Raw genomic sequence first — 22,759 nt, 5'->3', positions numbered from 1 at the left:
AGATTAGCTTCTATAGCATGTATAGATACAAACAATAAAGTAGCTATGTTTCATTCCCCTTTTAGAAGTCTATCTACAATGAAGAAAGGGAAAAATACTTGAGGCACCACTATAAATTATCATTTAGCCCAATTTCCAAATATGTAAATATGCAGCTGGCAGCCTGTGACTCAATTCTTTACATTTATGAATGTAATAGAGCTGTTGCAAGTCTTTGTTGATGAGTGAGCTTCTCAGTGATTGCAATCTTCCATAAATTTCTATACCTTGTCAAGATTTAACTCCTTTAAAGTTTTATACAATTGTGCTATGGAAATCCTGGCCGTTGCTATCACAAAAATTAACAAATCTTTAGATTTGATGTCTGCATTAAGTCTGATCAGGGGCTGGAAACAAAGTCCTATGAGATGAGACTGAAAGAACTGGGCATGTTTAGCTTTGAAAAGAGAAGACTGAGGGAAGGTATGATAGCACTCTTCAAGTACTTGAAAGGTTGCACAGAGGGCCAGAATCTTTTCTTGATCATCCCAGAGTGCATGACACGGAATAATGGGCTCAAGTTACAGGAAGCCAGATTTCAGCTGAACATCAAAAAAGAATCCTAACCGTTAGAGTAGTACGACAATTGACAATTACCTAGGAAGGTGGTGGGCTCTCGAGCACTGGAGGCATTCAAGAGGCAGCTGGACAGCCACCTGGCAGGTATGCTTTAAGTTGGATTCCTGAATTGAGCAGGGAGTTGGACTTGATGGCCTTATAGGATCCTTACAACTATATTCTATGAAACTGTGGCTGCTTTAACTATCTCAGCCATTTCTTTAGTTGTTACTTCCCAGAATTTAGAAACAATCTGGCCTTCTCAACAAAGAGCACTTATATTCCTCTGTTCCCACTAAGGAAGGCTGCTGGTAGGGAAGATCTGTACAGGGCTATGAAACCATCTGTGCCATCACTACTATGTGTTCTCTTTCACATGCCAAAAACTGGTCTTAGTGGTTTTGAGGTCTGCAATACATTCTCGTAATGAGTTATTTCCTTCTCCAAATATTTCTCCCATGTCACTTATATGCCTATTAATGTATCTGTCAATGCTGTTAATAACACATTGTACATTGTGGAAGTTAAGCCTTTAAATTCTGCTCCTGACCCCACTACCAGTTGTTCAAGGGGCAGGAGTGTTCAACTTGACTGTTCTATAATACAGAGGGCAGTAATAAATTGGCATATTTGGTGAAGTTGCTGCCCCTCTAAACCCAACGACACCTGTGCATCAGTAATCATTGTTATTGTGAAAAAACACTTGTAGTTTATAAATCCTTTGCATTCCCAAATCTCAAATTTTGTAAATCCTTATTAGCAGAAGTAAGATGGTATACAACTGAGATCAAGGGAACAAGCCCGGTTGTCAATATTTCCATGAAATGATAAGTACACTGCATAAAAGGATTGTGTACTTGATGTAGTACCTTTGGGATATGATTACTCTTTTTAAAAGAGTGTAATTTTTTATTTTATTTATTTATTAAATTTATATACCGCCCGACTAGCGATAGCTCTCTGGGCGGTGAACATAAAATAGTATAAAAATACAATGAATAACAAAATAATATTAAAATACAATCAACAATACAATAAACATTATTAAAATTAGATCAATGTAACTTAAAATGCTTCAGAGAATAGGAAGGTTTTGACCTGGCGCCGGAAGGAAAGCAGAGTCGGCGCCAGGCGTACTTCCTCAGGGAGACTGTTCCATAGTTCGGGGGCCACCACTGAGAAGGCCCTAGATCTTGTCATCACCCTCCGGGCCTCCCTGTGAGTTGGAACCCGGAGGAGGGCCTTCGTAGCAGAACGTAGTGCACAGGCCGGTTCATATCGGAAGAGGCGTTCCGCAAGGTATCGTGGTCCCGCACCGTATAAGGCTTTATAGGTTAATACCAACACTTTGAATCTAGCCCGGAAACATATTGGCAACCAGTGCAAGCTGGCCAGAACAGGTGTTATATGCTCGGACCGCTTGGTCCTTGTCAGCAATCTGGCCGCCGCATTTTGCACTAGTTGTCGCTTCCGAACTGTCTTCAAAGGTAGCATGTACCACTGATGTAAGGTCCTCTTTACTCAAATAGGGACGTAGCTGGGCTACCAACCGAAGTTGGTAAAACGCATTCCTAACCACCGAGGCTACTTGAGCCTCAAGTGAGAGGGAAGAGTCTAAAAAGACTCCCAGACTACGAACCCGGTCCTTTAGGGGGAGTGTAACCCCGTCCAGGACAGGGTATATATCCACCATCCGATCAGAGAACCCGTCCACCAACAGCATCTCAGTCTTGTCTGGATTGAGCTTCAGTTTGTTAACTCTCATCCAGTCCATTGTCGAGGCCAGGCAACGGTTCAGCAAATCGACAGCCTCACCTGAAGAAGATGAAAAGGAGAAGTAGAGCTGCGTGTCATCAGCATACTGATGACAACGCACTCCAAAACTCCTGATGACCTCTCCCAACGGCTTCATGTAGATATTAAAAAGCAGGGGGGACAAAACTGACCCCTGCGGGACCCCATATTGGAGAGCCCGCGGTGTCGAGCAATGTTCCCCAAGCACTACCTTCTGGAGACGACCCGCCAAGTAGGAGCGGAACCACTGCCAAGCAGTACCTCCAACTCCCAACTCCGCGAGCCTCTCCAGAAGGATACCATGGTCGATGGTATCAAAAGCCGCTGAGAGATCAAGGAGAATCAACAGAGTTACACTCCCTCTGTCTCTTTCCCGACATAGGTCATCGTACAGGGCGACCAAGGCTGTCTCAGTGCCAAAACCGGGCCTAAAACCCGATTGAAATGGATCTAGATAATCAGTTTCATCCAATAGCGCCTGCAGCTGGCCAGCAACCACCCGTTCCAAGACCTTGCCCAGGAATGGAACATTCGCCACTGGCCTGTAGCTGTTAAAATTGTCTGGGTCCAAGGAAGGCTTTTTCAGGAGTGGTCTCACCACTGCCTCTTTCAGACAGCCCGGGACCACTCCCTCTCGTAAAGAGGCATTTATCACTTCCTTGGCCCAGCTACCTGTTCCATTCCTGCTAGTTTTTATCAGCCAGGAGGGGCAAGGATCCAGTACCGAAGTGGTTGCACGTACCTGTCCAAGCACCTTGTCCACGTCCTCGAGTTGAACCAACTGAAGCTCATCCAACAAAACAGGACAAGACTGTGCTCTGGACACCTCACTAGGATCTACTGCTATAACTTGAGAGTCTAGGTCCCGGCGGATACATGAGATCTTATTCTGGAAGTGATCGGCAAACTGATTACAGCGGGCCTCCGATGATTCCACCCTGTCCGGAGGATTTGAATGGAGAAGCCCCCGGACAACTCGAAAGAGCTCCGCTGGGCGGCAAAGAGATGATTTAATAGTGGCAGCAAAATGATGTTTTTTAGCTGCCTTCACTGCTCCTACATAGAGCTTAGTCGAAGCACTAACCAGCGCATAATTGTATCCGTCGGGAGTTCGTCTCCATTTCCGCTCAAGCCTCCTCCTATCTTGCTTCATGCAGTCATGAGATCAGGAACATCCAGTGGGTGAGGCCCCAAATAAACTGAAGCACATTTACTTTACAGCAGGGATGGAGAACCTGTGGCCCTCCAGATGTTATTTATTTATTTATTTATTTTATTTAATTTATATAACGTCCTAAGCCCGAAGGCTCTCTGGGCGGTGTACATAAAAGATAAAACAAGCGCAGTGTAAAAATACAATAAATACAATAAATCAAAAACCAAAAACAAACGAACAAAAAAGAACCAAACAACGTCCAAAATGCAAAATAATAGTGAAATACAGTTAAAATACACTTTAAAATGCCTGGGAGTATAAAAAGGTTTTCACCTGGCGCCAAAAAGATAGTAACGTCGGCGCCAGGCGCACCTCATCGGAGAAACTGTTCCACAGTTCGGGGGCCACCACTGAAAAGGCCCTGGTTCTGGTCACCACCCTACGAGCTTCTCGATGGGATGGCACTCGGAGGACGGCCTTAGATGTTGAGCACAGTGTACGGGTAGGTTCATATTGGGAGAGGCGTTCCACCAGGTATTGCGGTCCCATGCCGTGTAGGGCTTTATAGGTCAAAACCAGCACTTTGAATCTAGCCCGGAAACAAATAGGAAGCCAGTGCAGTCGGGCCAGAACAGGTGTTATGTGAGCGGACCTTCTGGTACGCGTCAGCAATCTGGCCGCTGCATTGTGGACTAGCTGTAGTTTCCGAACAGTCTTCAAGGGCAGCCCAACGTAGAGCGCATTGCAGTAGTCCAATCTAGAAGTTACCAGAGCATGAATAACTGAGGCGAGGTCGTCGCCGCCCAGATAGGGACGTAGCTGGGCTACCAATCGAAGATGGTAAAAAGCACTCCGTGCCACCGAGGCCACCTGGGCCTCAAGAGACAAGGAAGGATCGAAAAGAACTCCCAAGCTACGAACCTGTTCCTTCAAGGGGAGTGTAACCCCATCAAGAACAGGATGAACATCCACCATCTGGGCAGAGAAGGCACTCACCAGCAGCGTCTCAGTCTTGTCTGGATTGAGCTTCAGTCTGTTAGCTCCCATCCAGTCCATTATCGCGGCCAGGCAACGGTTTAGCACGTTAACAGCCTCACCTGAAGAAGATGAGAAGGAGAAAAGAGCTGCGCGTCATCAGCATACTGATGACAACGCACCCCAAAACTCCTGATGACCGCACCCAGCAGCTTCATGTAGATGTTAAAAAGCATGGGGGACAGTACCAATCCCTGCAGGACTCCACAATGGAGAATCCAGGGTATCGAGCAATGTTCCCCAAGCACTACCCTCCAGCTCCTATCAGACCCAGCCAGCATGGCCAATGGTCAAGGGTGATGGGAGCTAGAGTCCAATAACTTTTGGAGGGCCATAGGTTCCTCATCCCTGCTTTATACCCATTGAAAATGGATTTAAAAATTCAGTCACAACAGTTTTTTAGAACTGAATTTTCCCATCTGAGAGATTATCCAGGTGATTTAATGAATCCACAATTCTGTAAGTTCCCATTCAAAGGCAATAGTTTTAAGTGTATCCTGTCCAGAAGAAGAAATGAGAGAGACATATCGCTGTTAATCCCTTTAAAAAAAAGATATCCATCTACACATGTGCTCTAGCAGTGAAGAACAATAAGCAAAAGAGTATAATTTTCAAAAGACAAAAGCAAAAGCTTTACAAAATATAGCGAGCATTGCTGCAAGCAGAAAGAGTAGTCTTGTCAGTGGAATAGGAACAGTCTTTTCCTCTGCTGCAGCACTCAAGTGCTGAAACATTAACGTCTACTCCTGTACAAATTTACTAAGAAGTCAGTCCCTCTGAGTTAAATAGAACCTGTTCCTAAGTAAGCATATGGAGACTTGCAACTTTGGCTTCTAGAGATATGTTGTTGTTTTTTAAATAACTTTTAAAAGTCACAAAATAGGGCTGGGACCTTCATGGATATTTGCGTCACATATTACAGATTACATCTAACTAGTGGCCCTGAAAGCCACATTCTACACTGCAGTCACAACAGTAGCAGGTACAATATCTGGGGACATATTATCATCCCATGAAACAAAATATGGCATACTCAGTACTGTGATACAGCAATGACAGAAATACAAATGCAAGTGATGTCTAGATTGCATACAGCAAATAGTTAACAGGTACACATTTTTTCATGAAAACAGAGTGTCTGAAAAAGTCCTCAGTATCTACATAAACAACAGAAATGAGCCAGCTTAGTCACTCAGTTATGGGTTTTGTTACCCTATTATTATTGGGTTTAACAATGTGACTTTGGCTTGACCTTCCAACAAACCACTATAACATTTTCTGCACCCAGCATTCCAATGCCAAAACACATGGTTTTCTTCCTTCTAAGATTTAAAACAGCTACAGACATGTGTGGATGTCACACACTGTTTTTGCTGAATTTTTTTTCACATTTTGAACTTCTTGTAGATTGTTAACGTCTTGTCCTTTGCTATCTTCCCATGCGCCAGGCAAAAGTTCAGGAAAATGTGTAATTAAATACACGAGGTAAACAAACCCTGCACACGCCCATGCACACCCCTCATCATTATTCCCACTAAAACCAAACCTGCCTATCAGCTGGGAAGCAAAACAGAGGCACCCAAAAGTAAGGCAGCATTTCTATATTCTAAGGATACTCAAGTACTCTGTGTATATAAGTTTGTAGGTTAATTTTTTTAAGTCCCTCAAAAATGGTCTGACAAGCACCTGTTAGCTTTCTGATGTATGGAAAGCTGGGGTGTCAACTGAAAGAAAAAGAAACTGGAGGTGGGGGAACTAGCATCAAGTCCCTCAGTCCCTACAGCAAACATCCTAGAGAAGAAGGATTAGGATTGCGGCATGCAAGCTGTGAGCTCAAAAAACCTGCTCTCCCTGCACTACTCACGAGATGAAGGAAAGGAAAAAGAAAAGGGACCCCTTTCCCTCTCTCCTGACATCCAAACTATAACATGTGCAGGGTTAGGGATGGGAGCCCAAGCCTGAATCTTTTTGTGGTATAGGGACACAGGAAGGTGCCTTGGACCGGGTCGGACGATTTGTCCATCTTGCCCAGTGTTGTCTGTACTCTGACTGGCAACAGCTCTCCAGGGTCTCAGTCAAAGACCCTTTCATACCATCTGCTATCTGATCGTCTTGTCACAGTGGAGGGACTCCTCAAGGAAAAAGTGGCCAAAACTGTCTTCCCCACCACACGACTCCAAGGGGCCTTCCTCCAAACTAGCCTAGCAGGAACAAACAAACCTCTTGAAGTTTGGGATACACAAAGCATGTTTTATTACATGTCCCACTTATCTGTTTTACTTTACAGCAATGTTTGGCAGTTTCTGGTTTCTGTTTCTATGATGAATTTTAATTGTTTTTATTCTTTGAATGGTTTTTTTTAACATTGTATGTACACAGCTTAGAAATTGAGAATATGATGAGGTACAGTATATAAATTAACGGCTGGTATAGCACAGTGGGGAGTCCAGAGTCTGTGAGTTCAAATCCCCGCTTGTGTCTTCTGGGTGTAAACGGCCAGCTGAAGATCACCCCCACAGTGAGTGGCTCAGGGGTTACGTGCCCTGCCACCTGTGCAGCCGTGGGTAAGCTGCATAGTTCCAAGGAGCCCAGTTGCCCCCCAGCTGGCAGTTGCCGACAAGTAAGGGGCTGAGCAGGCCCTAGCCAGCTGGGGAGGACTAGCCTCAGAGGGAGGCAATGGTAAACCCCCTCTGAATACTGCTTACCATGAAAACCCTATTCATAGGGTAGCCATAAGACGGTATCGACTTGAAGGCAGTCCATTTCCATTTTTCAGTATATAAATTACCTTCTAGACAGAACTATGGGCTTTCTTTTTCATGAGCCTAGGATAAATGAGCACAATGACAAATAAATAAAGTTCTACCCACAGTTTCTTGGTTTCAGAGTCCAGAAGATGTGTTGAGCTGCAGGCCCTAATCAACAGATGAAAGTATGTTACATACTTTACCCATATTTCATACCAGTCCATTACTGTCTGCTTTCACTACTAGGTCCTGATGGTGCAAAACAATTATTATGTATGTGAATCTTTGCAAAACCAATGCTGCTGCAGGTGAAGGATAGCTTTTCTGAGACAGCCATTTTAAAAACCCTGGTTACGTGGAGCTGCACTTTAAAAAATGTAAACAAACAGCTACCTTCGAACACACAGCAATACACACACAGACCTTGTTAAACCCATATTTAGAAGAAAAAACTGGGAGCCGAGTGTGCACAAAACCTTCCAGATGGCAGATAAGATATGCAAATCACAGCACAGAATGATGGGTTGGATCCAGACTAACAGTGTAATCCTCTGCGGAGGATCCCGCAGTCTCAAATCCCATTGAGCTTAATGAGGCTTACTCACAGGAAGTATGTGTAGAATTTCAGCCTAGGTTACACTTAGATCCAGTTGAAATAAGTGCAAAATGTTAGTCATGACTCCCATCAATTCCGATTTACATCAAAGGGAAGTTCAACTAACTTAGCTTGGATCTAACCCTATATTCTTAGGAGAATGGGCAATGTTCTTTTGGGCACATGGACATATAATAAAATCTAAACATCCCTAACCATAAAACCGTTATAATTGCAACATTCTCACCATATATACATGAACAACAAATATTCAAGATTGTTTAATTTATTTTTATTCCTTTATCAAACTATGTAAGCCACAGAACCTTACTTTAACAATATTACCAGTATTTCACAAGCTTAAAAAACTCCATCCAATGATTTACCAGAAGCTATTCTCTCAATACTGAAGAAATCTGTTAATTCCAAGCCTCCCCTTTCCTTCTTGACTAAAACTTAATAATTTATCAACTTCAAACTTTTAAATGAACTCCAAAATCTACTACACTAGACTCTTTTTAATCCCCTCAAGCAGCATGCATTTGGTCACTTCCACCAAACACAGACATATTGCTGTAGTTTAAATAACTAAACTGAACGCTGGCAAAAGTGTCAGAGAACAAAAAGGCAAGTATCTCACAAGACTTTTGGTTCTCCTGTCTGCTGGCATACATTTAATACAATCTAAGGGTCCATACAACATTTCCTAGTGTTGAAGGCAGGGAGCAATGTTCTTTGTTCAACTTAAACTTCTCAGCTGATCAGCACAGTGATCAGGACACAAAGTGAACACAGGCAGCCATTTACCAAGTGATAACTTACTGTCTATGAGCTCTTGGTAAACCAGTCCAGCCAAGTGATGGGGATAATCTTATTTATTTATTTATTTATTTCCCACCCTTCCTCCCACTAGGAGCCCAGGGCAGCAAACAAAAACACATAACATCACTCTAAAACATCATAAAAACAAACTTTAAAATATATTAAAACAAAACATCTTAAAAACTTTTTAAAAAAAGCTTTAAAAAATCTTAAAGAGCAATTCAAACAGACACAACATCGCACTTCCACACCTAATCAGGATTCTGTGAAAGCAGGGGTTCGGTAAAATTATCTCACTACTTGGCAGAAATTTAGAGATGAAAAGCTTATGAAGCAGTTAGATGTGCACCCTGGCCAGTTACTACTAGTGTTGTCTGTATTCTGCCACAGATAAGCTCTTAACTACTTAAATAGGGAGAGCCAAACTCATTTTATGAAACAGCAGCCATATTGAGCCATCGAATAGATTGTGTCACAAGAAGCAAATCTGTACTCCTTCAGGGCAGGTAGAGAGGCCCACATAAATGAGTGTTCCTTCATACACCACCACCAACAAAATGTATCTGAACGCAAATCTCAGGAAGAAGGGATTTAGTCTAGCTTTTCCCCTGACATGCTAGCTTTCTATGTACAGGGAATTGCTTTTGTATGAACTAGGCCTATCTCTCCACCACTGCATGCAATAGAACACTATTCTGGCAGCAATCCTTTGTTCTCCTCTGGTCTTAGGGTCATAAAAAGAAGGTGGATAGCCAATTGTTTTGTAAATGATAACAAAACACACAAATATCATCTAAAAATAAAAGTAGTTTTGCACAGTGCAGATCAGGGGTCTGGGTTTGCAGAAAAGTTTAGCAAACAGCTGAAAAGCATAAGCATTTGAACAGACACATATTTTAGTATTAAGAGGCAATGCTGAAAGACACATGTACTTCTGGAAGGCACCAGGGAGAGGAAAGGTCAAGTGAAATAATCTGCCTATGGAAGTTTGATTTTTGTTTTCCAACTGTGTAACATGCAAGTAGACACAACCTGTTATCACACATGACCTTGTGCGCAGCTTTGGGGAGGTGGGAAAGGGAGGAGAATCTTGACTATACACAACTAAATCTAATTCAAGTACTCAGTTGCAAAAATGAAATAAGCAACAAAGAGTTGTAAAAAGCTTTGGATGGCTTGTCTTTCCTCCGTTAGAGAACAGGCCATGACAACTAAAAAGTGAAGAAATTATCTTGACACAGGCTGTTTAGAGAATTCCAATCTGTAATTAAATTTGTTCATTTAGCACAAGAGAAATGACAGAGAAGAGCAACACAGTTCTGTGAAGAGAAAAAGGAGGAAACTGTACCACTCCTACAAGGAACAACTGGCCATTCTTAATAGAGCACTACTGTGTGACCATTCAGGAAACACAAATAGGCAAATAAGATCACTTACTTTCGTTGAATCATCTTTTTGTATTCATATCAACAAGTGAACTTTTCTCCAGTCAATCCAATGGCTGGGTATACTATGTATTTCAGTTTGGCGATTGTGTGATTGCACATCAATTAACCTTGAACGCTATTCTGGATTAAAAGAGGTTTTTGTGTCTAAAAGTACCAAGACTGAAGTAAGCTCCACTGTGATGAATAGGGCTTACTCCCAAGGAAGCATTCACAGGATTGCAGCTTAAAGCTTCTATCCATGCTAGAAATCAATGGGACTACAGTGAGTATACAAAACTGAAAACGAACAAAACTAAAACAGTAAAAGTAGGCTATAACATACAGCGTTTAGAGAACAACGCTAAAACTAGAATAACTGGAATATCCGTTTTTGGTTGCACTGACCACTCTCCCCTCAAAACAAGAAGCAGTAGACCCGAGCATTTTCAGTATAATACTGGGAGACTTGCCAGCACCTCATTGAGTGGAGCTGGAGTAAGCACTCTAATGTCATTAGATCAAAGTAAAAAGAATTCAGCCACTGCCCACAACTCCTTACGTGTTCCTGTTAAGGTGAATCGAAGTGATCGCTGCTAAAAAGTGCATCCAGAAAATCCATTTTTATGTTCAGGGAATTATTTAGCCAGCGGCAGAAAACTCTGAAAAGCGGTAGTATTGCAGGATTCACGTTAATACCACGATAGAAACAAAAGAGGCTGAGAATTCCTCAGTTACCCATCTCACTGTGACACCCACCCCTTACACTTGGATAACTTACACAGAGAAATACATGTGTATATACATACACGTAACCTGCGCCTTACCTTAGTGATGATAAGAGGCTCTCCGTGTTCTCTTCCTCCTTTTAGCGTGAATCCCCAGGGAGCTCCACCAGTCAATTGTACTTCCACCAGTTTGTATGAATCGACTCCTCTCTGATCCCCTATCAACAGTTGCTGGTGAGTTTGTCCCTGATCTAAAAGTACTGGATTCAGCCTCGGATCTTTGTCCGGAAACCTTTCCTGGCCGCCTCTGAACTCCACATTCTCCATGGTTGCCTGAAACTGCCCCCAGCTTCTTCCTAGTTTAATCCAGCGTGCGGCTGACCTAGGAACCACATACCTAACAACAGTTTCCAGCCTGCTCCCATATGGCGAGGGGAGGGAGTTGTAAACCCCTTAACACACCCTGACTCCTCCTCCTTCTCCCCCGTCTAGATCCCCTTTTTTGTTATTTCAAACCGGAGTCCAAGCCAGAGGAAAGACTGCCCAGGAAAACTGGCTATCACGTAATGATTTGACTGAATTAGGTGCATCTGGGTAGACTAGGTACAGCGAGGACACTCACATTTGCGGGCGGGCGGGCCGTATGTATGTTTTAAAATATTCTGGTCACACACGCAGCCCAAATAGTAGTCGCTATTGTGGCTTGTGCCAAAGGAATTTAAAAAAAAGACAGCCAGATGATAGTGTGGGGAAGTCGCTCAGAACAATTGCAACTTTCCCAAGAGGTGATCAGTTTCGTTTTGAATATCGGTGGGTGGGATGATGAAAGAGGCTAGGTTGAAATATGCATATGGTTAAGTGGGAATGACGCTCCAAACAAAGGGGAGGGCGGAAGGGGGGAGAGACTCGAACCGGTTTTCCCCGTCCTCCAACTGCAAAATAAAGAACTACAATGATCGGTTCTCCTCTCCAACAAACAGATAAATGCACACCCCAATAAAAAGGGACCGTGTTCAAGTGGAAGATGTCACTAACATACTTAAATTCAGGGGAGCTAGAAAAATCGCGCCTTTCAGCCCAGTCCTGGGCTTGAAGTCAGCCCTACTGGATTCAAGGGGGCTTCAGCCCCAAGGAAGAGAACTCCTGTCTTTTAACGCTACTTCCAATGTGCGCTGAGGGGGAAAGCGCTGAGCCCAGCACTCCCTCTTCCCTTCGAGATTATCACAGGAACTATGCAAAGGACACCAAACGAACACCTAGCGGCAGCCGCTATTACCTATTTCCGCTTCCTCCTCTCTCTAAAAAAAATTTCATTGTTCAAGGCGATGGTGCCGCTTGTTTCGCCCCCACCACGGTCGTTTTTTTCCTCTTTTCTTTAACATTGCCCTCTCTTCTCGTTAGTCCTGCCTGCCCGCCTGTTATGCACAAGCCAAGCCCTTTGTGTCAGGTGTGGGGAAAAGCAAGCAGCCTGAGGAAGAGGTAGGGGAGGGCTCAGTCTCGGCGTGCGAGCATTTCAGCTGCTGAGAGGAAGGCGGTCTCGTAAAGCTCCCCCTGTAGCCTGAAAAGGTTTCGGCGCTCCTTGCAGGGGGCGAGAGTGGAGGGGCCGGACGGCGGCACAAACAGGAGAGTGTGGGCGGTGCCTGAGAGCTTTGCCGCCGGCCTCCGAACAACCTGCGGAGCCGCGACCCAAGTTTTTGTGGGCAGCGGTTTTAGCCTCCGAGACCCTCTAGTGGCGGTTGGAGGGAGGAGCAGGTGAAGGAACAATGCTGATTTCAAAGTTCAATGATGAACCAGCTTTGTGAGTAGTTTCTGCCGTAGGTCACCTACAAGCATGAGTTGCCATCAGGAACTCCCCCAGCCTAATTTTTCCTTTTTTGTTTATTATTTTTCCTCGTCCAGTCACCCTATGTCTCTGTAACATCTTGCCGGATGGAAGAGTTCTACAGAAGTGGAAAGTTTGCCACTTTTAAAAACTGGTTGAACCAAAGAAAAGTGTTGCCCAATTTAAACTTTAAACTTTTTTCTGTGAACATTTTTTAAACTGTGAACTTTAAACTTTTTTCTCCATATGGCATGTCCAAACCATACGATGTATGTCATGCCTACTATAGTAGTAGTGGTAGTAGTAGTAGTAGTAGTAGTATTTATGTCTCAGCCCTTCCTCCCAAAGGAACGCAAGGCAGCAAACAAATTTATTTATTTAATTTACCGCACTTGTATACCGCGCCATAGCAGAAGCTCTCTGGGCGGTTTACAGCAATCAAAAACATTAAAATGATAAAAGAATAAAAACATCTTCCAATACAGATGTGGACTGGGTTACGGCTACTACTTAAAAGCCTTGTTGAAAGAGGAAGGTCTTCAACAGGCACTGAAAAAACAACAGACATTGTGCCTTTCTGATATTTAAGAGGAATGAATTCCAAAGGATAGGTGTAACACTAAGGGCCCAATTCTTACAAAAACTACAGAATGTACCTCCTGATAAAATGGTGGCCACATTCATACCATACATTTATTCCACTGTTATTCCACTTTAAACAGTCATGGCTTTCCCCAAAGAATCCTGGGGCTGTAGTTTGTTTGTTTTTCTTTACATTCTTAAATTAACTTTCTTTTAAAAATATTTCTATTAAATTATAACAAAACAAACCATTAAAGGGATATACAAAAATCCCCAAAATACATTACCAAAGCTATTAAGGGGGGAAAGTACAATACATAATGTAGTTTGAGGTGTGGTGAGATTTGGACTGCCAGACTGACCTACAATAGGTCATTTTTCTGCCCAAGGAGTCCAGGGTGGCAAACATAAAAAAGTAATATAATTTAAAATAAAATAAAAATATATTTAAAACATTTAAAAACATTTCAAACATCTAAAAACATAAGAGGATCTGGATGTAAAGCCATTGGTGTTTATACAGGTACAAAAGGACAGTTGTGATGTCTATGGATTTTATGTTGCGTTAGAGCGGAAGTGGAGAACCTCTTTCATCACCAGGGCTGGATTCATAGATGCCCAACCAGCTGAGGGCTAATTGGCAGGGCCAGAAGCTAAGGGGGTGGGGCTTAAATAAAGTTCTTACCTTTGATACAAATAACAAATGCGTGTTCTCTTCATGGGGCCTCCATCTCGCCTTCCAGTTACCCCATCCTCCATCCAAGAACTCTTAATAATTAGCACTAATTTTACTTTGTTTATATTCACTAACAGGCAAAAAAACCTTGTGGTTTAAGAACGTACCTATAGCCCATAGCTATTTCTATCAAACTTGAAAAAGCAGGGAAATTGGGCAGCTACAGTGAATGCACCAGGGGAGCAGGAGACCTGAACTCCTCTCTGAGAGATTGTACTGCCCTACAAATTTGTCAAAATGCAAACATCATTTGGGTTGATCTTTCACAGTCTAATCCACTTCCTGTGTAGCTTGGAAGAATCTGGTAGAATTTGATAGAAATAGCTGTGGGCTATAGGTACGTTCTTAAACCGCAAGGTTTTTTGCCTATTAGTGAATTTCCCTGCTTTTTAATCCGGGAGGTAAGAAATGGGATCTTGTGCAACTTTGCTGAGAATGGATTGATCATCTGCATGCTTACTGAGTTCAATGGGATTTACTCCCCTGCAATCATGCTTAGGATAGGTGAAACTGATGGGAGGGGGAGAGGAGGAAATGCAGAGGAGTGGACTGGGAGGGGAGCAGGCAGGAGGGGGAGGGGGAGGACAGGATCATTTGCATGTTTATTGAATTCATTGCGATTTACTCCCGTGCAATCATGCTTAGGATAGGTAAAACTGACCGGGGGGGGGAGGGAGGGAGGGCTGGAGTGGGCAGGGGAGGAGGAAGGGAGAGGAGAGGGGAAGGAGGGGAAAAACAGGTCTGATCATTTGCATGCTTATTGAGTTCAATGGGATTTACTCCTATGCAATCTTGGTTAGGATAGGAAAAACTGACCATGGGGGAGGAGTGGGAGTGGGAAGGAGCATATTGGAGGGGGGCAAAGGGAAGGGAAGGGGAGGGCAGGTTTGATGATTTTCATGCTTACAGAGTTCAGTGCTATTTACTTCCGTGCAATCATGCCAACATGACCAGGGGGAGGGGGAGGGGAAGAAGGGGATTGGAAGGGGATGGGGAGGGAGGGGCAAAGGAAGGGGGAGGGAAGGAGCAAGAGGGAGGGGATAGGAGGGAGGAGAAGGGAGGGAGGGTTTGATCATTTGCATACTTTTTTACTTCAGTGTGATTTGTTTCTATGCAATCATGTTTGAAAATGGAAATGGACTGCCTTCAAGTCAATCCCCATGGCGACCCTTTGAATAGGGTTTTCATGGTAAATGGTATTCAGAGGTGGTTTCACTATAGCATTCCTCTGAGGCCGAGAGGCAGTGACTGGCCCAAGGTCACCTAGTCAGCTTCATGGCTGAGTGGGGAATTGAACCCTGCTCTCCCAGGTCATAGTCCAACACTGACCCAGGGAAGGAGCAGGGAGGGGAGGGGGAGGAGATTGGGTGGGTGAACACTGGGCAGAAGGGAAGCCCCTTTCCTTTCCAAAAGGAAAACATTATGAATAGTATCATTCTTTTTCAGGCTTTCCCCCAACTTTTTATTCTACAGCAGGCACATGTAGCCTCCCACCCAAATTTAAGCCAAAGCTTTCCCTGGCCACATCCACACCAGGCCTTTATTTCACTTTGGACAGTCATGGCTTCTCTCAAAGTATCCTGGAAAGTGTAGTTAGTGAAGGGTGCTGAGTGTTGCTAGGAGACGCCCTGTTCCCCTCACAGACCTTCAATCAGAGTGGCTGACTGTTAAACCAGTCTGGCCACTGGAGCTCCCTCAGTGGAACAGGAGTCTCCTCTCAGCACCCTTCACAAACTACACTTCCCAGGATTCTCTGAGGGAAGCCAAGACTGTCTCAAGTGAAATAAAGGCTTGGTGTGGATGTGGCCAGGGAAAGCTTTGGCTTAAATTTGGGTGGGAGTCTGGTGTGGGTGTGGCCCCCTGATTAGGCAAGCCCAGCAGCTGTGAGTCTGGCTTTTAGAATTCTGACAGTTGGTTCTTACTGAGCATGCCCCGCGTTATCATAGGCTGCCAGCCAAAATTTATTAAATTAATTAAAAATCAGCCAGGCATTTTTTTAACTTTTAAACTGCGGAAGATGAAGGTCAGAGTATGGGGCAAGGTCAGTATTAGGATTACAGGTACTTTGTGAATATGGCTGATTTTTAATGAATTTCAACAGATTATGAGAACTGTCAGAGAAAAAAGTCCAAAAGGGCTCTGGGTTTTTTTCCTCTCTTTTTAGACTTTGAACTCTCTATTCTCTCTGACTGTTTTGTGTCTCACCATGAAAACTGAGAGGCTTGTTAAGCAAGCGTTTCTGAGTTCAGAACTATAGGTTTTGTAAGGTTTTGTTTTGAAATGAGCTTATGGGAAGCATCAGAATGGCATGGGGGTATTTTCAATTTAACATTGCGGAATGTGAAAAACCCACGCTGGCTATGGTATGCAGCCACTCTCGTGGCTGTATAATTTTATGTAATCTGGTTTGGGATCACTTCCTAAGGCAAGGCAGGGAAGACACTGAAATAATTTAAAGCAGAAGCCAGAACTTGAGAAAATAGGAGTCATGGTGGGAAGAGAAGAAATAAAAACAGTTGCATGGGGGGGGTGTTCATGCACATACAAGACTATCAAGGGGAGCAGAAGGCCAAGGGGAGTCTGAGAGGAGAAGGAAAACTTTGGGAGAGTTTGGACAGAAAAGTACAGGCAATAAATAACACATTAACTTGAAATAATCAGCCAAATTTTTGATCTTTGATGCGTGACCAGCCCTTAGCACTTCTTATAACTGACAAGTATACTGACACTTCCAGTAAAGTGCTAAACTACACAGTCAGTAGAGGATTTTACATAAAAAGCTAAGTATGGCTTCTTTCTGTAATATGATTGTGAAGTCCACATTGTACACGTTGGGAATCTGCCAGATTCATAATCATCACATGAGAGATACACAAATGCACTTCAGCGTGAAATGGGCAAATGGTACTTGAACATATGATAATTCCCTGTTGCATCACTATCTAACAGCAGGACAAACTTGTATCTTGAAACAGCAGAATGGCCAGCAGAAATTCAGTGGGTGCAGCTATGTTGGTAAGGAAAATGCTGTAATGGGAAAGACACCCCTGTTAAATTCGTTCAGTTCTGCATCTGTGAAAGACAAGGAGCTGTTGGGGCAGGGCGGAAGGTTGTAACAGATTCTAATGTAGCCATACACCATAATTCTGCAAAATTAGTGAATAAAGCTGTGTGTAGATTCCCACAACCACTCAAAAGAGAAAGGGAGAATTGGGAAAGCAGGACAAAATGTTTTGCAGATATGATTGATTTGCTTATTTTGAAGGACCATCTCATTTCTGAAATTGGGAAGTCACTGAGTTGAATAGCAAGTCAATAAGAGATTGAAGAAACAACTCTTTATATTAATTAGCCCTGGGTGCTTAGAAGGCCTCTCTGAGCAATGGAACACTGGACTGCCGACAGACTGGTAGAAAGGAGCCCTTTCTACCAGGGCCAGCCAGGGCCTAGTCTCTTAACTTTCATTTTTTAGTTTCTAAGTGCTCTAGAACAAAAGTTATAAACCAAAATGTGAGCTGCCCCCTTCCACAATTTCTGTCAAATGAGCTGGCCAGCTGCTCCAATCCCTGCCCTTTTGGGTTTTTAGCTAATGAGTGAAGTCAGAGCTGTGATTGACAAAGGATTTGTTAAAAACCGGGCAATAGCTAGAAACCTTTGCAAATCTTGAAAAACAGCTACCTTTTCCTGCTTGTCTCTGCATGTTGGTTAAAGGGGTGCATGTCCACATCACACAAGTTGAATAAGTTTATAGCTTGCAGCAGCAGCCGACATACCTGCCTGCCCACTTTTCTCTCTGTGTGCACATCCAGCACAAGGTCCAGGAGATCAAAGAAGCACACACAGGACAGCAGAATCTGGATAGGCATGACAGGTAAACAATTTCAGTGATGATTATAATAAAACTGTACAGGCAGGGTTTTTTTAATTATTTGCAAAAAAAAGCATATTATACATTTTATCTTTCAAATAATTTTGAACAGAAAAAAAAGTATACATACACCTTATGATGCCATTACAGTGTGTTACAGTTTTCTAAATGTAAGGAGTCATACAAGTTTAAATGTTCCAGGGCTGCTGCACAGGATAGTTTATTAATCTAATTCATAGCCTGTTTTGAAAACCTCAACATGAGGATTTAGTCCTATGCTCATTTTTCTGGGAGTAAAGCTGCAATCCTAGTTCCACATACCAGGAGTAAACCCCATTGAATTTAATATAACTTACTTTTGAGTAGTCTATGTATGGGTGTGAAAGTTGGGCAGTGAAAAAGGCAGATAAGAGAAAAATCAACTCATTTGAAATGTGGTGCTGGAGGAGAGCTTTGCGCATACCATGGACTGCGAAAAAGACAAATAATTGGGTGTCAGAACAAATTAAACCAGAACTGTCACTAGAAGCTAAAATGATGAAACTGAGGTTATCATACTTTGGACACATCATGAGAAGACATTGTTACGAAGGGACCTTGAACTTCCTCATGAGCAGAGCTCACTAGAAATCCAAATTCCCCAAAAGAGAGCAGCAGGATCTTTTGCTGGAGTTACCCGCACATCACCCCCAGAACATGTATAATTTTACCCTTAACTCAATAACACATACACTGCAAGTAAAATAAAGAGTGGTTTTATTAAGAGAAGGAACAAGGAAAAATATTGCAGTTTACAATTGCAGTTAACAATGAGTAGTTTTCTAACTATTATTCATTCATTCATTCATTCAGCAACACTGGATAGACTAAAGCAAAGAGACTAGCCCTATAAACACGTTCACATTAAGCTCACCCACACAGAAAGAAAGAAAAAAGGAAAGAAAAAGGCCCAGATAGTTGCATATACCTTTCCTGGAGAGTTGCTGCAAGCCTAAAGCTGAGAGAGAGAGACTTTCGTATCTAGCCCAATGAGCAAAAGCTCCACCCTTTGTAACCAGCGCCAGATTTGAAAGTTCTCACCCAAATCCATAGCTCTGAAATTGTCCCAAAGATGCTAGCGTGCATTGATATGAAAAGCAGTTGTTGCAGCCCCCCAGAAGAGGAACTGAACTCCCCTTCTCACTCCTCATGTTTTATACCTTTTCCTAACGAACTGACCCCAAAGTAAACCCAAAGTAAATGTGATCAGGAAGGTGGGAACCCACTCATTTCCTGATAAGTTCCCGGATGATACGTGTGATCTTTGTTTCTTTGTTTGACAGGAGTTTATCCTGTCTTCTCCAAAGGCTTAGAAATGCACAACACCTCCTAGTTTGAAAGGAGCTATTCTGTTTCCTCGTGATGGCCTAGATTATCATAAACATTTCCTTTGTTTGAAAGGAGCGCCTATTCTTACTGGCTGACAAATCCCAAATTTCCATGAGTCAGGAAGTCTATACCTTCAGGCATTGCAAGATATGTACTCAGAGGTCACAGAGGGGCTGTTTCCCATGAATCTTTGCTGTTGCAGGCCTTTTCAAACTCTGGTTCACTGAGATGAATCAAAGATTAAAAATTCCCAATATTTGATACCTCATAGCAACATGATTCACTAGAAAAGACAATAATGCTGGGAAAAACAGCAGGGAGTAGAAAAAGAGGAAGGCCAAACAAGAGATGGATTGATTCCATAAAGGAAGCCACAGACCTGAACTTACAAGATCTGAACAGCATGGTTCATGGCAGATGCTCTTGGAGGTCGCTGATTCATAGGGTCGCCATAAGTCGTAATCGACTTGAAGGCACATAACAACAACAACAACTTTTGAGTAGACATAGTCAGGATTGTGTTGTAAGTCAATGGGACTTATGAATAGGCATAACATAGGATTGTGTTGTTAATTCTCTCTCCACCTCATCCAATTCTATTTTTAAGGCAATTAGGCAGGATTTAGGTGTCACTGCTGTTATTTGGTAGGAAACTAATACTGATTTTAAAAAAACTTTCTGCAATGACCAGCTGGTTTTGATAATAAATAATTTTACCCAGTGTGTATGTATGGAATCTTTCCAACAATCTTATGAGGTAGTTAGTCTGAGAATTGGTTCAGTCCACTGCACGTGTGTGTTGGCAAGGTTTGGAGGTTTTTCGTGTGTATGTTATATGTTTTTTGCCATAAAATATCAGGACTGTGTAATGTTGCAGTTAAAGCAACTGGAGGGCTACCTTTTGTGCATGTTTTTCCCCCTCACTGCATGGTTTGTGAATATGACGTGACATAATTGCACCTTGCTTTTCTGCCTCGGTCCTCCCTCTCCCTTTTAACTTTGCAACAGCCCTGTGAGGTAGTTTAGGCTGAGAGTTGGTTCCAGGGCTGGCACGAAACTGCAGCAATGTTAGCATGGGTCGCGGAGTGGATGCTACACCTACCCAGCCCCAGCAGCAGGGACCCCTCTGAGCTATAGAGGCCCTTGGCCAGTCCCCAATCTGGCCATCTGCTAGCAGTTCAGTCAAGCTGCACTAGTTTTTTTTAGCTACTCCTATCATTTTAATGTTATTTTAATGTTAAAAATGCTTAAATGTTATTTAATAATTATATTATTATGATTTTTGAACTGTTTATAACTGTTGTAAAATGCCTTCTGAAAGGCAGGTTAAAAATCTGTTAAATAGATACATTTTGAATTAAGACTGTGGGTTCAAAGTAACTATTCATATCAGTAATATATAAGCAGCAATTCTTGCCAATAGATTGCCGGGAGTTGGGTGAGAATGTAGGGGGCCCAATCTACATACAATGTACTGGGCCCAGGAAATCCTGTTGGCATGACTGATGTAACTAGCTGTTGCTAGTAAATACACATCAATGAAAGAATAGTTCACTTCCACCCTCCCAGAGTTTTCTTTTATAATAGTATTTTATTACTACAAGGAGACCACTTGGGATCATTAAACTTCATTAAAATATTTACAGCTGGGCATTGCATCAGAAATTGTACTGCCCCAAACATGAATTTCAAAACAGCCTCTTCTCATTTGGGTATAAAGATGTAAATCTCTCTGCTAAATAATGCAACTCTACTGAGGAAACAATCTTGTTTTGCTATCAAACAATAGGATTCCTAAAAAAATATTATTATTAATTAGATTGATCAACCACTTGTTACCCAAAGGTCTCGAAGCAACTTACAATGTTAAAAACAAACGTAAATATACCATACAATAAAAACAAATAATAAAACAGTAACAACCACCCCCATAGAGCCACAGAAAGCTTTGGCAGCACATTAATACAAAACATCATAGCAGTTTATCAAATAACAGGGCAGGGGGAAGAGTCTTTACTTGGTGCTGAAAAGATGTCAGTGAAGGCGCCAGGTGGAGCTTTTTTGGGAGCGCATTCTACAGATGCACAGCCACAACTGAAAACACTGTCTCCTTTGTCACCACCCTCTGAGCCTCCCTCAATGGGGGGACCTAGAGAAGGGCTTTGGAAGAAGATCTAAAGTAGGTTAGGGTCATATTGCGAGAGGCGCTACAGAAGATATCACGGTCACGAACCATAAAGAACTTTATAGGTCACAACCAGCACTCTGAATTGTACTCAGGAGAGTACAGGCAGCCAGTGTAACTGAAACAGAATTGGTGTTGCATGTTCTATTTGCCTTAAACCAGTCAACAATTCTGCACTAACAGAAACCTCCAGACCATATTCAAAGGCTGCCCCACGCAAAGTGCATTGCAATAATCCAACCTTGATGTTACCAGTAGCTAAGTAGTACATCTCTAGAAGCATAAAATATTCATGCTCTTAGGAATATATATATATATATATATATATATTGCTTTGTTTCAATGTCTCATAGTTGGCTGTTCCAACTTCAAAAACTGAGGTATTATTATCCTGTACATAAAAAGGAAACTGGAGAAAACATTAACGCTCCACTCTCTCACACACACTCTTCATGAAATCAGACTAAGGCTGCAATCCTATGCACCGTTATGTAGGACCAAGCTCCATTAACTCACTGGAACTTACTTCCAAGCAAATATGCATAGAATTATGGGTACAATACAGCAAAAATACTATTGAAAGCATTGAAATGGAATTTGCATGTTTACCTGGATGTAAGTCCCACAGCATTCATATTCCAAAGTGCTTGCATTAGATCGCAACTTTAGTCATGATGCCTAACCTTACTGACTTCATTGACCTTGCAGGGATTGTGCTCAATAAGATCCCCCACCTCAATTTAAGTTGTGTTTCGACTTCTTCGTGTATTCAACCCTTAAATGGTATGAGGGAAGAGTGGAGATGAACCGGTTGCTGACTTCATCGCCTTGTATAGGTTGTGAAGGGAATTTCTGCAGTACACGTGAAGGCCCCTTGCACAGTTTATTTAGAATCTTGGGAGTTCAGAGTTCTACACTGCGCAGGAAATAGACATTAAGTACAGCAGGTTCTCTGCAGCAGAAATTCCCTTCCCAATATGCGGAAGGCGATGAAACCAGGGATGGCCCGGGGTCAATGATATTCTGTTCGTAAGGTGATAGGACTCTCGAGCGTTAGAGGTTTTTAATCCACAACGGCCCCATGTTACGGACGCTACTGCTGGGACTCAATCATGTGGATGGGGAACTATGCCACAGTTTAGTGCATGGTTAAAGAATTGTGTGGGGACTGTGATTCTAACATATCCTCGTCGTTTTTGCACACAGAACACGTGGATGTGGTTATTCCAGAATAATACATTCACATTATTTTAAGGTGGGATGCCTTCCTTCTGCCAACAGCCTTTACTGACTGAAGCTA

At 42.7% G+C, this 22,759-nt stretch overlaps 1 protein-coding gene across 1 annotated transcript in view; it reads right to left on the bottom strand.

The window, feature by feature from the left end:
* SHROOM2 (shroom family member 2) overlaps window positions 1–12,581 on the bottom strand; it is a 168,866-nt gene extending 156,285 nt beyond the window's left edge. Inside the window, exon 1 of the mRNA XM_061627086.1 lies at window positions 10,998–12,581. Within this exon, the coding sequence (XP_061483070.1) occupies window positions 10,998–11,225 (228 nt within the window). The 5' untranslated portion in view covers window positions 11,226–12,581. The remainder of the gene's footprint in view (window positions 1–10,997) is intronic.
* Between the last annotated feature and the right edge of the window lie 10,178 nt (window positions 12,582–22,759).

The sequence above is a fragment of the Rhineura floridana genome, chromosome 5 (genome assembly GCF_030035675.1).
Source record: "Rhineura floridana isolate rRhiFlo1 chromosome 5, rRhiFlo1.hap2, whole genome shotgun sequence".
NCBI lineage: Eukaryota > Metazoa > Chordata > Lepidosauria > Squamata > Rhineuridae > Rhineura > Rhineura floridana.
The sequence above is the reverse complement of the archived record's forward strand: the minus strand, read 5'-3'. Positions and strand labels throughout refer to the sequence as shown.